Source organism: Magallana gigas, chromosome 4 (assembly GCF_963853765.1).
Source record: "Magallana gigas chromosome 4, xbMagGiga1.1, whole genome shotgun sequence".
NCBI classification, from domain to species: domain Eukaryota; kingdom Metazoa; phylum Mollusca; class Bivalvia; order Ostreida; family Ostreidae; genus Magallana; species Magallana gigas.
In genome coordinates, this window is record NC_088856.1 from 41236480 (window position 1) to 41250423 (window position 13944).

General features: G+C 35.3%; 2 protein-coding genes across 2 annotated transcripts; both read right to left on the reverse strand.

The window, feature by feature from the left end:
* Nucleotides 1-10256: 10256 nt before the first annotated feature.
* Nucleotides 10257-11009, reverse strand: LOC136275073 (uncharacterized). Its single transcript, XM_066083362.1, has one exon. It carries the CDS (start codon nucleotides 11007-11009, stop codon nucleotides 10257-10259), a length of 753 nt encoding a protein of 250 aa, XP_065939434.1.
* A 98-nt stretch (nucleotides 11010-11107) lies between these two features.
* On the reverse strand, nucleotides 11108-13434 carry LOC136275074 (uncharacterized). Its single transcript, XM_066083363.1, has 2 exons — nucleotides 12644-13434; nucleotides 11108-12437 (listed from the first exon to the last, which is right to left on the reverse strand). Exons 1-2 carry the CDS (start codon nucleotides 13432-13434, stop codon nucleotides 11108-11110), a joined length of 2121 nt encoding a protein of 706 aa, XP_065939435.1.
* Between the last annotated feature and the right edge of the window lie 510 nt (nucleotides 13435-13944).

Here is a 13944-nt window from a genome sequence, read left to right on the forward strand (position 1 = left end):
TCGAAATTGTATAAATTGATTTTAATAAGGTGTAATTTATAATTATTACGGATCCTATGTATAAATTCTTTATTGTCATGTATTTGTTTTATAGGATCCTGGAATCATCATCATTATCAAAGTGAAATATCTTATATGTATTCGTGAACCCTGTCTTCCGCTACAATATTGTCTTTAGGCAATATCAGCTATTGTATGAAAAGACACATGTCTTCTTTTTATTCTGATGTATGTCCTTTTATTAGTAAATCATTTTCATATAATTTTATTCTGGCTTTAAGGACGTTGTTTACTCAGAGTTTGAATTCTTAAATCCGGATTGTTAAAAAGTTCAATTTCATGAGTAAAATTTGTTTTAAAGACAAAAAGTATTTATGAAATGAATTATTATTGACATAACAATCGATATTTTTACTTAATTATGGAATTAGGCTATGACACAGTTTGACTTTTAGCAAAACAGAGGAAATTCGGACTAAATTTTTCAGATTTCGTTTTCCACTGAAATTTTTTTGGTAATACTATAATATTAAAAGTTAAGAATTTATTTGTTAGTCAACATAATTTTGCACATTTTCTCTTGGTTTTATCTTGCTTTTTTGTTTAGATAACCGTATAGCACACACACAAAAAAAAATAATGAACAATGCTTAAAAATGATAAAAGACACCATATCTCAAAATTTTGATCATTGACCTCATATAAATTTAATGCCAGCAGAGAGAGGTCAATATACTTAGTTTATTACTATAAATGTTTTAGCATTATCATCATTCAGTTTTTTTATATATTGATTCAGAAATGGGTAGTAATTTGAAAACTAATAGAGAAAATTCGGACCAGAATATCTATAAAAAGTGTGAATGAAAACTTAATTTTTTGTATCCATTTAATGTCACTACCATTCATAAACTGTATTTCATTTGTTGAAGAGTTACGCAATTTGTATTATTTTCACAATTAAGAAAATCTTAATCACAGTGTAACATTTCTATGCATTTTTCTTAAATTTTAAAAAAAATATCAAATGGCCATTAACTCAAAAAGTAGGTCATTGATCTACTTTTTTGAAAGTGAAGAATAACACTACCATATAAGGTCTATAACACACAATAGTTTGTTTTTCATTATCATCAGTGGAATTTTTTTATATTCTGAGTAAACGTCATCCTTAACGCAGGATTTAATTGCAAAGAAACAAATATTTTTTGTATAACCTGGTATGCACGTCACAAGACACGTCACAATACGTCAACATCAAAAACGTACTAATCCGCTTGACGTAACGTTTGAATTTTGAAAAGATTCATTTTTTATTAATTTTTCAAAACATTTTTAAAACGTTAAATCTTCGTTATATATTGTAAAATTTGAAAATTAAATATCGATAGATGTCTCATACCACCTTAAGCATTAGATGCTTACTTTTGGATATCGTCGGTCCTATAACATAACAGGCCGTGCAGACAAATTGGATGGCGCGCGTTGTATGCTGCGGTATGATAATTGACATAACTTTGTCCTCTAACGGGAATTCCCTTAAAAACTTTCCGTGTATTTATTTCCCTTAAAAAACTTTCTGTGTATATATAGCTATGGCCAAACAGTATTTTGCTTTCTAGCAATAACAAGCAAATAATTATGGGGACATCAGGTTCAAAACCAAGAGAAAACAAATTAGAAGAGGGAAAAGAGCAACCTTATGACAATCATCCGATAAGAAATCGGGAATTTACCAAGAGAACCTATAAGAGTTTGTTTTCAAGGATCTTTTCTAAGAAAAGGACACACGTCGAGGACTCCTCCAGTTCTGAAAATAGTCAGTTGGAGGTAAGAAAAGCAGTTAATTGATGTGCAAAGCAAAGAGGGATTTATTTAATAAACTTTTTCATTAGATTTAGACAATCATATTATAGATATCATATTAGCCTATTGACCAATTTCAATTACAGTTCATGTGCAAACAGGTTATACTAGTTCTATTTTTAATCTTTACTGAATTTAAAAAAAACAGTCAATATACCAAATGATTTAAATCATTTATTTGTTTTTCTACCAAAGCCGACTGTAATTGAAACCACATAACTATCGACATATTATATTTTTCCTTAATTTGGCAATCAATTGACGTTTGACCTTCATTGTTTGTTTTGTGTAAATAGAAACAGAAAAAAAATATATTCCATGTATTATTTTTCCTAACTACTCTGCTAAACATTTTCTTCAGTTAAAGTCATATTTAGAATTTAAGACCGAATTTTGTTATGTGTGTTTTCTCTGCATGGCCGCAAAATTAAAGTGATTTGGCAAATAATGCTTTACATATTGATGTACGTATTCTTCGCAAATTATATTCATTTAATACCGATGAACATACATTTTTGATATACTTGTTTACGTTAAACTTTTCCGATCAGGTTTACTCGTAAGATTTTAGTAAAAAGTAGAGAAAACTTACAATCAATCACAGTATAAAAAAACAATATATATATTAGTAAACTGATTCGCCTTCATAAGGATGCTTTCCATTTAATTGGCATCGCCGGATTTGCCGGTGTTGCCTTCGTCGCCGAATGCTGGAACACGCGTCGCCGGCGAGGGATTTTATCATTGCCGATTAGGAAACAATATGGCATCTAGGTTACCATATTTTACAAATATGGATATCTGTAACTAAAGTTTGCCCTGTTTCATCGAAAAACATTTAAACTGCAAATAGCCAAAATGTCTGGACCAAATTTTGAGATAAGTATCAGTTTAAAGCTGCAATCGGCGAGGCAACGTTAATGGAAAGCGCCATAAGAAACCATCATTCTAAGAAATTACCAACAGAAAAACATGATTGGTAATTTAAAGAAAATTAACTTTCTGGTTGTGAGCTACATGTATGAAGTTCCATAATTAAAATCGAGAAAATAATTTTTTAAATAGTTGTTATTCCAAAATAAAGAGTAACGAACATTTAACTCTCGATAGTTCAATTCCCATGTAATTCAAGGATGTCGTTACAAAACCATTTAGTTATACTTCACGAATACTAATGAAATTTCATAGGTACTAAGGCAACCATGAAATTCATGTACATTTAACACCCTGCTCATCATTTTCTTTTTCATATCCAAAATACATCTAATAATTCATAAACTTTGATATTGGTTTCCTTTTATATAAGCACGTTTAAAGGGATAACGACTATTATTAATTTTTTGCGACAACAAGGCTCTCGCTAAACTCACGAAAACTTCTCGCACGCGAATAAAAGTTGGTTTACAGTGATAAACCTACATTCCAACTTTTAATAAAAAAAATATCAAGTACCTTTAGTTTTATTTGTTGATTGTTTCAAGCCCTTTCACAATTGATGCATGAACACTTTGCATTAGAAATGTTTTAGCTATAAACGAACTCTTGCAAACGTTGCACGATGTTTCGCATTCGTTGCATGCGTTAAAGTGATAGCATTAAGTCTCCTCAAAACAGTGGACATTCATACTGTTCAGACGCAACGGAATGCGATCCAAATTATCGTAAATGCAAAGAACGAACATTTATACGAACGTCTTACAACGTTTTGTGTACTCGCAAAAGTAAAGCACGATTTTTAAAGGTCGTACAATAATTCTCGGAGAGGTCCATGCGTGTGTTTTGTTACCATGAGACTGTTGCATAACGTGCATAACGTTGTAATCTTGCATCGATGTACTATTATTGCATGATTTATCATCCTCAATATTCCATGCTTTGCTACTATATAAATAGTGTCTGTTTGGGAGGGTAACAGTTGAAATTGACAACCCGAGAAAACCATTGTCAACCGACGCGAAGCGGAGGTTGACAATGGTTTTCGAGGGGTGTCAATTTCAACTGTTATCCTCCCAAACAGGCACTATTTATTTTGTTATACTGAATGTCTTTTTTAAAATTTTTAAGAAAATGTTACTGCTTTTATATAGGAATAACGTGAATTCTACAGCGAACCGTACGCGCATAATTTTCGCGCATGTAACATTTTTTAATGTTACCCGTTGCCAAGTGCGTTGCTAACGCTGAGGGTAATAGTAAATATTATTAACTGCGTCTTAACCAATCAGATTTCAGTATTTAACATGAAAGTATAACAATAGTATATGATTGCGCCCATGAGAAAAGGGTGCTTATGACATATTTGACAAAACAGAGAAATAACGTCACAAACATGACGTTACGTAATAACGTCGTCTGAAAAGCGTAAAATATACAACCTGTCATTTTCATCGCGTATAGTTTTGATACCTTTTTCTAAATTTAGTTTTCACATTATTTTAAATAATCACTTATTATACTCTATTTGCACACAGATTTGATTAAAGCTATACACGCTATAATTTGCGTCAATTTTGAATAAAGGGGAAAATGTATGTGTTTGATTACTAATAAAAGTTACCTTTATGCTGTTAATTATAATGCTCAATTCGATCACGTAACAAATATATCAACTATTAAACAATAAAAAATATTTATTTTCCTGCCAGGAAAGTAATGCCTCCTCGTGAATATCAATCTATCACGTGATATCGACAGCTAAATTTAGCCTATCATACCAAAACTGGTGAAGGGTCAACATCTTCATAATTGTGATAGTTTCACAAAGGAAAGGATATCTTCAGTAAAGCATAAATTTGTCCGATATACGAGTACAAACAAAAGAAAAAAATACAAGCCTGTGAGTAGATATAAATACTGCCTTTAAAAAAATGACGTAGACCTGTGTTTTTCCCCTGTGTGCTATTTATAGATCCTATAAGTGTTAATGCAGAAGTAAGGGTATCGTGAATGACAAACGTATTTTACTCATTATACATGTTTGTATTTCAAATTAACAACTGTTAAGCATATTAAAAATCAAGTTGGATATTTAATTAGGCAAACAATAACGACTACCTAGTTCTCCGCGGACATGCGCAATGAGGTCGGTTTGCTCTTCCTTTATCAATATTCATGAAAAGGTATATTTTCCTGGCAGGAAAATAAACAATTAAAAATCTATATCTTTGTAACGAGATGGAATTCACCATTGTAATTTACAGATTAAGGATAACTTTTATAAGTAGACAAGCACATGCGTTTTCACTGTCATTCAAAATTGACGTAAATTATAGCGTGTATAGCTTTAACTACATGCATTTCTGTTTTTCTCCATATTAGCTTATTGCTCCAAATTGGCTATGATTTGGTGAAGTTTTACAGAAATATTTTGCTATTAATTTTATGTGCACGTGTCTGCTTCACCTATCATAGTTTATCATAGTTTAATGTAGGTTACATATGTCCAAAAATAAAAGCGAGATTTTAAAATTCGCAAGATGCGCTTCTCGCGATTTTACGCGGATATTAATTCCTCTCGTTTAAAAATATGTATGAATCTACGCTAATAGTTCGTGGATTAAGAAAGCAAAAAAAAAAAAAAATAAACATAACAAATACATGTACTTGAATCGTCTTAATTCATCAAGTACCGTTGCCGGTATTGTTTTAACTTTAAACTTATTTTCCTGAATCATTTTCTAGTAAATTACTAAACATGCAGTAACTACAGTAAACCATTTCTGGTTAAATAAGCTGAAAGAAGACAGTAAAAATCTATCTAAAGATAAGACAGATAAAAATCTGCAGTTCTGCACAAATCTCACCGATTCGATAAATACTTGTATTGTTTAATTTCTCATAAGTTTAGCTAACAAGTGCTTGTGCTTCCTCACACACTCTTAATATTAAATAAAACGCTGCATTTACATGTACAAAATGAATCTGATATGCCCTTTAAAACACAGTTCCTTGTTTTTATTCTTAACGAGGCCGAATCTAATTATTCCAACCCTATATATTTTGATGAAATATCTTGCATGAAATTTTACTGTTATATCAATTGTTTTTAGATGACAAAAATATTAACAGCCCCGATTTCCTATGTAGTCTTGAATGTTATCAAATTTTTAGAAGGCACTATGGGAATTTGTTGAAAATGCGCTAAATCTAACTTTTTCCGCATATATATATTTTTTTTTTATCTCTGCCCATGATTTTTTTCGACCGATGGATTTAATGTTTAGAACTGGATCGTGAGGGTTTCAGCTCTGTCAGTATTAATAGAGCTATGATTCACACCTGGTTTTTATGAATTGGAAAGGCAAAACTTGGAGTGTATAGTAAGCCCAAATGAAATAAATAAATGCTTTCTCTGGCGATTTATGAACGGTATGAAGATGGTAACGTTGCAAAAAAAGATAAAAAATAAATAAATAAATAAATAAATAAATAAATAAATATAATTAACATAACACGCCCAAGCGATGCATTTTTTTCTGCGATGATCGCTGCCGTCATTACCCGTATGAATAATCAATGAACATATTTTGTTGTTTCTATTTACATCCTCATTTTAACAGATTAATGAATTGTTCGTAAAGAGTAGGTAAAATTAACTAAATCATTCTTAATGTACATCAATACGTTAAATGAACGGAAAGGATAAATCATCTTAAATGGGAGGTTTAGTCTGACATCATCATGATTCTTTCGTGCAGTCCAAATTTTTCCTAGCTAGGTCGATTAATGTTTGGATCAATTGATAAACGGAGCGTGTCTATTTCAGTCCTGTCAGTTTCAACAGAGCTGTGAATTACAAATAATTTTCTTTAGAAATAGAGGGAATCATACTTGGTTGATGTGATTGTAAATAAAGAAGTTAACCCAATGTACAACTTAATAAAAACACCATTTCATGTTCTTATCATGTTCCTATCGGCGATTTTGTTTTTAATACTGTTGTATGTGTTTTAAAGGTGTTAAAAGTCAAAATCTTTAGTGGTCCGATTCAATGTAATGAACACGAATGAATTTAAATACGCAGAAAGTCACTATCTGGATGTTGGTTCCTGAGAATGATTCAGAAATGATGTAATCATACGATTATACTTTTAAAAAAAATTAAAACTTCCTATTTCAAGTTATATATTTAAACGACCCAGAACAAAAATGGTCATGAAATAGTACCAAGTAGATAAAAGGAAAGAGTGATTACTATTACCTCCAAATTATACATTGACATGATTTCTAAATATACGTTACAAACAATAACTAGACGATAAACAAAATTGTACATTATGTTCATGCATGTTTTTCATATACAGGATTCTTTAAGTCGCACGCATTAGTGAGAAACTGTTATCGTGCCAGTACCTACGGTGTCGCAAGAGTTCAGAATATTTTTCCAAACATGAGTAGTTAGTGATAATGTAATACTAAAAATGTTTGAAATCATAATTATAGCTCATATTTTTACTTCCATATATATAATTATTGACTCGCTATTTTCTGCTTCAATACCGATAAATCAGGATCGGAAAAACTGTATAATATTATTAATGTTGAACCTACCTCATATTTTTTATCGGAACTTATTTTTTAATTCGATTAGCATTAATTAATCAATAACTTTGTAATCGATAAGACCAATCTCGATATATATTCATTTTCTTGTGACAATTACTGAAGAACTTGAGAATATCAGACGGTTTCACGATCCCGTCCGAACCTTGGCTTCATTTTCATATTTATTTTAGTCGATGGAGCGGATTCATTAATATATTTACGACTTTGGTGAAGTGTGTAAGACTTAAAAATGATTTATAGCGAGCACAGCTCGCCAGCGCGCAGTGCGACAATTGTGATTTTTTTGTTTCTTTTTGTTTCTTTTTGTTTCTTTTTGCTGTTTCTGATAAATTATCACTGTTATTTGTTTTTTTTAAATGTGCAAATGGAAAGTGATGGTCCAAAAGTTAAGCTCTTGACATTTTGTAGGTGTTCTAAAGTCCCTTTCATAATAAGCGCAAGAGCACTTTACAAATTATACAAAAATAGATTTTGCGAATATTTTTGGCTTCGCATGAGCTATTACATATATTGCACAAGTTTTCTTATGCGTTTTTGTGGTTGCATCAAGTCTCCTTAAAATAGAGGACAACCACACTATTCAGACGCGACCGAATGCGATCCAAAGTATTGCAATGCAACGCATGTACATTAATACGAACGTTTTACAACGTTTTGGTACTCGCAAGATCTAGAGTGATGCACGTTTATTTAAGATCGTAAGATAAATCGCAGTTGTTTGTGCGTGAATTGTGAAACCATGAGACGATCGCTAAACGTGTTTCAAGTAATCTTGCAATGTTTTACTTTCATTGCCAGATTTTTCGGTCTCTAAGATTTGCTACTAGTATACACTGGATTCAGTGTTATTTTCTCAGCTTCTTCTTACGATGTGCGTCATCTTGAATTCGTCACAACAATTTTATTGTAAGAAAGGAATGATGTGAAAGATACGAATCTGCCAAGTCTTTATCTGCTAACTGAAAAAGTGCAAATAAGGTAGATATAAAATGGGCCAAATAGTTCCGGGGGATCCCTTAAACGATTAACACTGAATATCTGTTTCAGGTCAAACTGGCCTTAATTTTCGCTGTTGTTATTTTGTCAATTTCTTGGGCGGTATCTTTTCTTGCATTTCTCGCATGTGTTGTAGTGCTCGCATCAAGTCTCCTCAAAATAGTGGACATGCACAATATTCAAACGCGACCGAATGCGCTTCAAATCATCACAGTGCAACGCACGAACATCAGTACGAACGTTTTATAACGTTTTGTGTTCTTGCATGAGTGATGCACGATTTTTAAAGATCGTAAGATGAATCGCTGCTGTAGATGCGTGTGTTTTGCAATCATGAGACTGTTGCTCAACGTTTTACTATCATTGCACGACTTATCGGCCTCAAAATACCATGCTTTGCCACTAGTTAATATATATACCCTGTATAAGAATCTCTGTCTCAGACCACAATTGGCAATATGCATTTATTGCATGATTGTAAGGGATATATGGAGATTTAATTCTTCAAGAAAATTCATTTTCCCTGAGGGCTTCGCCAGAGGGAAATTTTCTTTTACGGGGGGTGGGGGTGGGGATAAATATTCATATTCCCTTAACATTAATGCAATAAACGTTTTATTATACCGAACAACATATGATTATACAAAATACGTTGATTTCTAAAAATTGTTCGAATTTTCAATAGCAATACATGTAACGTCCTGATTGTTTTATTTCCTATGTTACTGTCCCACTTTTCCTCGATAATTTCGAATCATAGATAGTTAAGATGAATCATAATGATTAAATATTTTTGATATAATCATATTTGCCTACATTGTATGCTCTTACCGACTTTTTCATTCCTATGAAATCGCCCTGTCTCGTGAGTTTCTAGACCAATTAGATATGATAGAATAATCATTTTGAGGTATACTAATAAATGATGTTGCATATCTGTTTCTTCTTTGGTGGTATGTTCTCTCGCTTTCAACTATGTCTACTGAAGAGCGTCGGAAATTGGTGGTATATGTACCCCATTCGACTCGCACGAGCATTCATTCATGGAACGCATGATCGCATTGGCACACGTTCAATCGTCCGATCACCTTGTCTCTCACGCGATTCTATCGCATTATCTTTCAACAGTCGCTTTCATTGTACAACAGTCGAATATAGACGCAAGATTGAATGGGTTTACATCGCACAACGCTCGCTTAGATCTTGCGAATTTCATACGAATACTTTTTCAAATGCAATTATTTCGGCAACACATCTAATTTGTTTCGTTCGCCTGAATATTTTATCGCTTCTGCTCGTGCGCTGTGATGTATAACTATTTTGTGTGTTTTATAGTTTATTCCACAGACTCTCGGAAGAGGTAAAATACTACAATAAACAAAAATGAACATCACAAACTGGGTACAAACATTAAATGTATAAACGACACAGTTACGATTACAAAAATGGCGGGAGTTATGTATACCACAATATATGTTTTCTGATAGTAAATAAATCATGAAACTTGAAATGTGTATGAGTTAAAAGGTGATGATAACTGATAAGTGACATCTGATGTTAATTTAACTTACTCTATGGTGGACTAATTTAGTTGCTAAAGTTGCATGTACAATAGCGTGTGCACGCTGTGCAGTTTACTTTCAATAACAAACATACATAACTCGTACGTAAAATGTCTTAAACAGTAATAGACAAGTCGTTCATGAAACTGTTCCACTACATTCCCCGCTTGATTTCTACTAGAAATCACATAAACTAACTCAAATGAAGCATTCACAATTACAAGTACGTTTACAATTATGATTCGCCAAACAAGTAAACTAATTCAGTTATGGGTCTAGTGTAAAACACGGTTTCTGATTCTTAATCACACGCACAGACACTTTTCTAATCCAGCCATCTTGACTCGAAAAACGCTGTTCTATGACAGCTATTGGCCACTGCGCTCTGGGAACCTCCATGTCTCTCATCAACACAACATCTCCTTTCTTTAGACTGGGCTGCTCACAGTTCCACTTCTGACGCGCTTGTAGCGTTCTCAAGTATCTGTCCCTCCATTGGTTCCAGAGCTGCTCTGCTAAGGCTTGCACCTGACGCCACTGTGACTTCATCATGTCCTTAACTCCAAATTGTGGAAAAGACTCCACACACTGACCTGTCTTTTGAGTGAGTTTTGTTGCAGGGGACAGGACGGTTGGTGAGTCGGGATCTGAGGATACTGCTGCAAGGGGTCTTGAGTTCATTATTGCACAAACTTCTGCCATCAGGGTGCACAAAACTTCATGTGTTAAACCTTTGCCAGGAAGGTTGCTGAACATTGCGTCAAGTATACGGCGTGCGACTCCAATCATTCGTTGCCAGGCACCGCTCATGTGTGACGAATGAGGAGCGTTGAATTTCCATATAGTTCCACTGTTAAACAAGAAGCGGTTGGTAGGTCCATCTTCAATATTGATTGTGTCAATTCTTAAGTCTTCAGTCGCTCCTATAAAGTTAGTTCCCCTATCCGACCGGAACTCCATGACTGGTCCACGGATAGCTATGAATCTCCGTAGGGCATTTATAAAGGAGGAGGTACTCATTTCTTCAATGACCTCAATATGCACCCCGCGTGTCACGAGACATGAGAACATGACTGCCCATCGTTTGGAATTTGCACTGCCTCCTCTTGTTTTCCTGGTTACAATGGTCCATGGACCGAATACATCAACTCCGACATAACTAAATGGTGGGCTTGGTGTGAGGCGCTATGCCGGGAGATCTGACATTTTCTGGTATTCTGCCCTGCCTCGGAGTTTTCGGCATTGTACGCAGCTGTGAAGGATGGAAGATGTGAGACGCTCTCCGCCTGTAATCCAATAACACGTCGAATGGATCTTTCAGTCAGATGTCGCCTTTGTTGATAAATAGATCCGTGGTGGTACACGGCAAGTAGTTTAGCTATATGGTGCTCTCCAGGCACTAACACTGGTGTCTTCTCTCCTGTAGGGAGATTGGCACGTCCCAGGCGTCCGCCAACTCGCAATATTCCTTCACCATCAAGCACTGGAGAAAGACTTACGATGGGGCTGCTCCCTGGTATGGCCTTGCCACTGCGCAGACAATTGATCCCACTGTAGTAACATTCCTGTTGAATTGTTCTCAGGATAAATTGTTCTGCTTCCTTGTAAAATGTGAGAGGGTTTTTTGTGGTACTCTCTTTCTTATATTTTATAGCCATCTTGTTGAGGTTAGCTATCGCTGTCACCAATTTTGGCCATGATGAAAATCTGGTAAAGCGTTCTGAACCTATGCCCTCCTTTTTGGACACAGTTGTTTTAAGAGCATTTAGCTTAAGTTCCTTGTCCTCATCTGGATTGACGAGACTGAAGAAGTCTTGACCTTGACACTGAAGTGTAGATGGTCCTTTTAACCACATACTGTCAGCAATTTTGTCAGCTCCTTGATATCTGGTTGCCTGATCAGCTGGATTGCAATCTGTAGCGATAAAGTTCCATTGGCTTGGGAAGGTAGCTCTCCTGATTCTGTCGACTCTGTTAGCCACATAAACATGAAATCGTCGACTTTCGTTGTATATGTAGCCTAAAACTACTCGACTGTCTGTATAAAAGTAACATGCTTCTGTAGGTATATTAAGGTGATCTGCCACAAATCCTCCTATTTCTACTCCAAGTACTGCTGCACACAGTTCTAACCGTGGAATCGTGCTGCTGTGGTGAGGAGCTAATTTGGACTTGCCCATCACGAATCCGTAGTTTGACTGTCCATGTACATTGTACAGCTTAACATATGTCACTGCTCCTATGTCATCTTGAGACGCATCACAGAAAGTGTGTAGCTCACTTCTGGTGACGTTCTGTATGTCCACAAACATTCTGGGAATTCTGAGGGATTCCAAGCTAAATAGGGATCTTCTCCATTTCTCCCATTCAGCATGTAAGTCATCTGGGAGAGGATCATCCCAGTCCTGTTCATGGCTTTCTTGAGAACCATCCGGCCTCCAAGAATCACTGGTGCAATGAACCCAAGGGGTTCATATATGTTGTTTATGGTGGATAAGACTCCTCTTCTTGTAAATGGCCTTACATCGTATGATAACTGGTAAGTAAATGCATCGTGTTCAATGTCCTATAGGAGACCAAGGCATCTAATTTGGTCGCTGAAGTCCATATTCAGTACATCTTCTGATCAGTCCTCAGGAGGGAAACTTGCTAACACTTCGCTGCTATTGGACCTAATTTTGTGTAGTCGTACGTTTCCATTTTCTTTCAAGACAGCTTGAGTTTTCTTTATAAGTTCAAGTGCTGACTTTGCATCAGGTAAGGACACAAGCGCGTCATCAACGTAAAATTGTTTGTTTACCAATTCACACACTTCATTGCAGAATTCAGGCGATTGGTGATCACATGCAGATTTCCGCAATCTGAAGGTGGCAACTGCAGGGGACGGCGAATTGCCGAACACATGGACACACATTCTAAATTCAACAAGTTCATTGTCAATGTTGTTGTCTTTAAACCACAAGAATCGTAGAAAGTTTCTATCCTCTTCATGCACATAGAAGTTGAAAAACATCTGCTCGATGTCTGCTGTTATTGCTTCTCTGTCCTTCCTAAACTTCAGGAGTACACCAATCAGACTATTGGTCAGGTCAGGGCCAGTAATCAATACGTCATTCAATGAAACACCAAGGAACTTTGCTGACGAGTCAAAAACAACTCTAATCTTATATTTCTTAGGCTGAAATACCCCAAATATGGGTAAATACCATCGTTCCTCATATGCTTTCAATGGAGCAGCTGGCTCTGCATGGCCCTTTTCAAATATTTTCTCCATAAATGCACAGAACTGTTTTTCTTTATCTGGGTTCATTCTCAAGTTGGTTCGCAACTTTTTAGCTCGTTGTAGTGCTTGTTCATAGTTGTCTGGCAAAACTGGTCGCTTAGACTTGAACGGTAAAAGTGCGATGCAGTTTTCATGTAAATTCTTCTGAAAGCTGCCACTCATGAGCTTTACGAATTTTCTATCCTCAACTGATGTACCAATTTTGTCATCATCTTTGGTCTTTAAGAATATATCCTTTCCAATGACGTGATCTGACTCTTCCCAAACGATGCTAGTCTTGAGTTCAAAATCATTCGGGCATGGTTGTAGTATGGAAGGACATCAACTACTTCAAACGTGAACCTTGTTGGTGGTGATCATTTCGAGTTCATGGGCAGCTCCTAAGCATGTTTCACCAATGACGACCCATCCAAGCCTTAGTTTTTGAGCATAGGGGGTGTTGCTGCGTCCAATCCTTTGGTCCAATACATGATGTGCTGCTATCATGTCTCTGCTAATAAGAAGCAAAATGGGGGCATCTGGATCGTAAGGTGGTATTTCATCTGCTATATCCTTGAGGTGCTCATGATATCTGGCCACTTCTGGTGTAGGAATCTCTTCTCTCATATTGGGAATTTGGTTACATTCAATCAGTGTATGTAATGGAAGACTAGTGCTGCTATCAAGGGACTC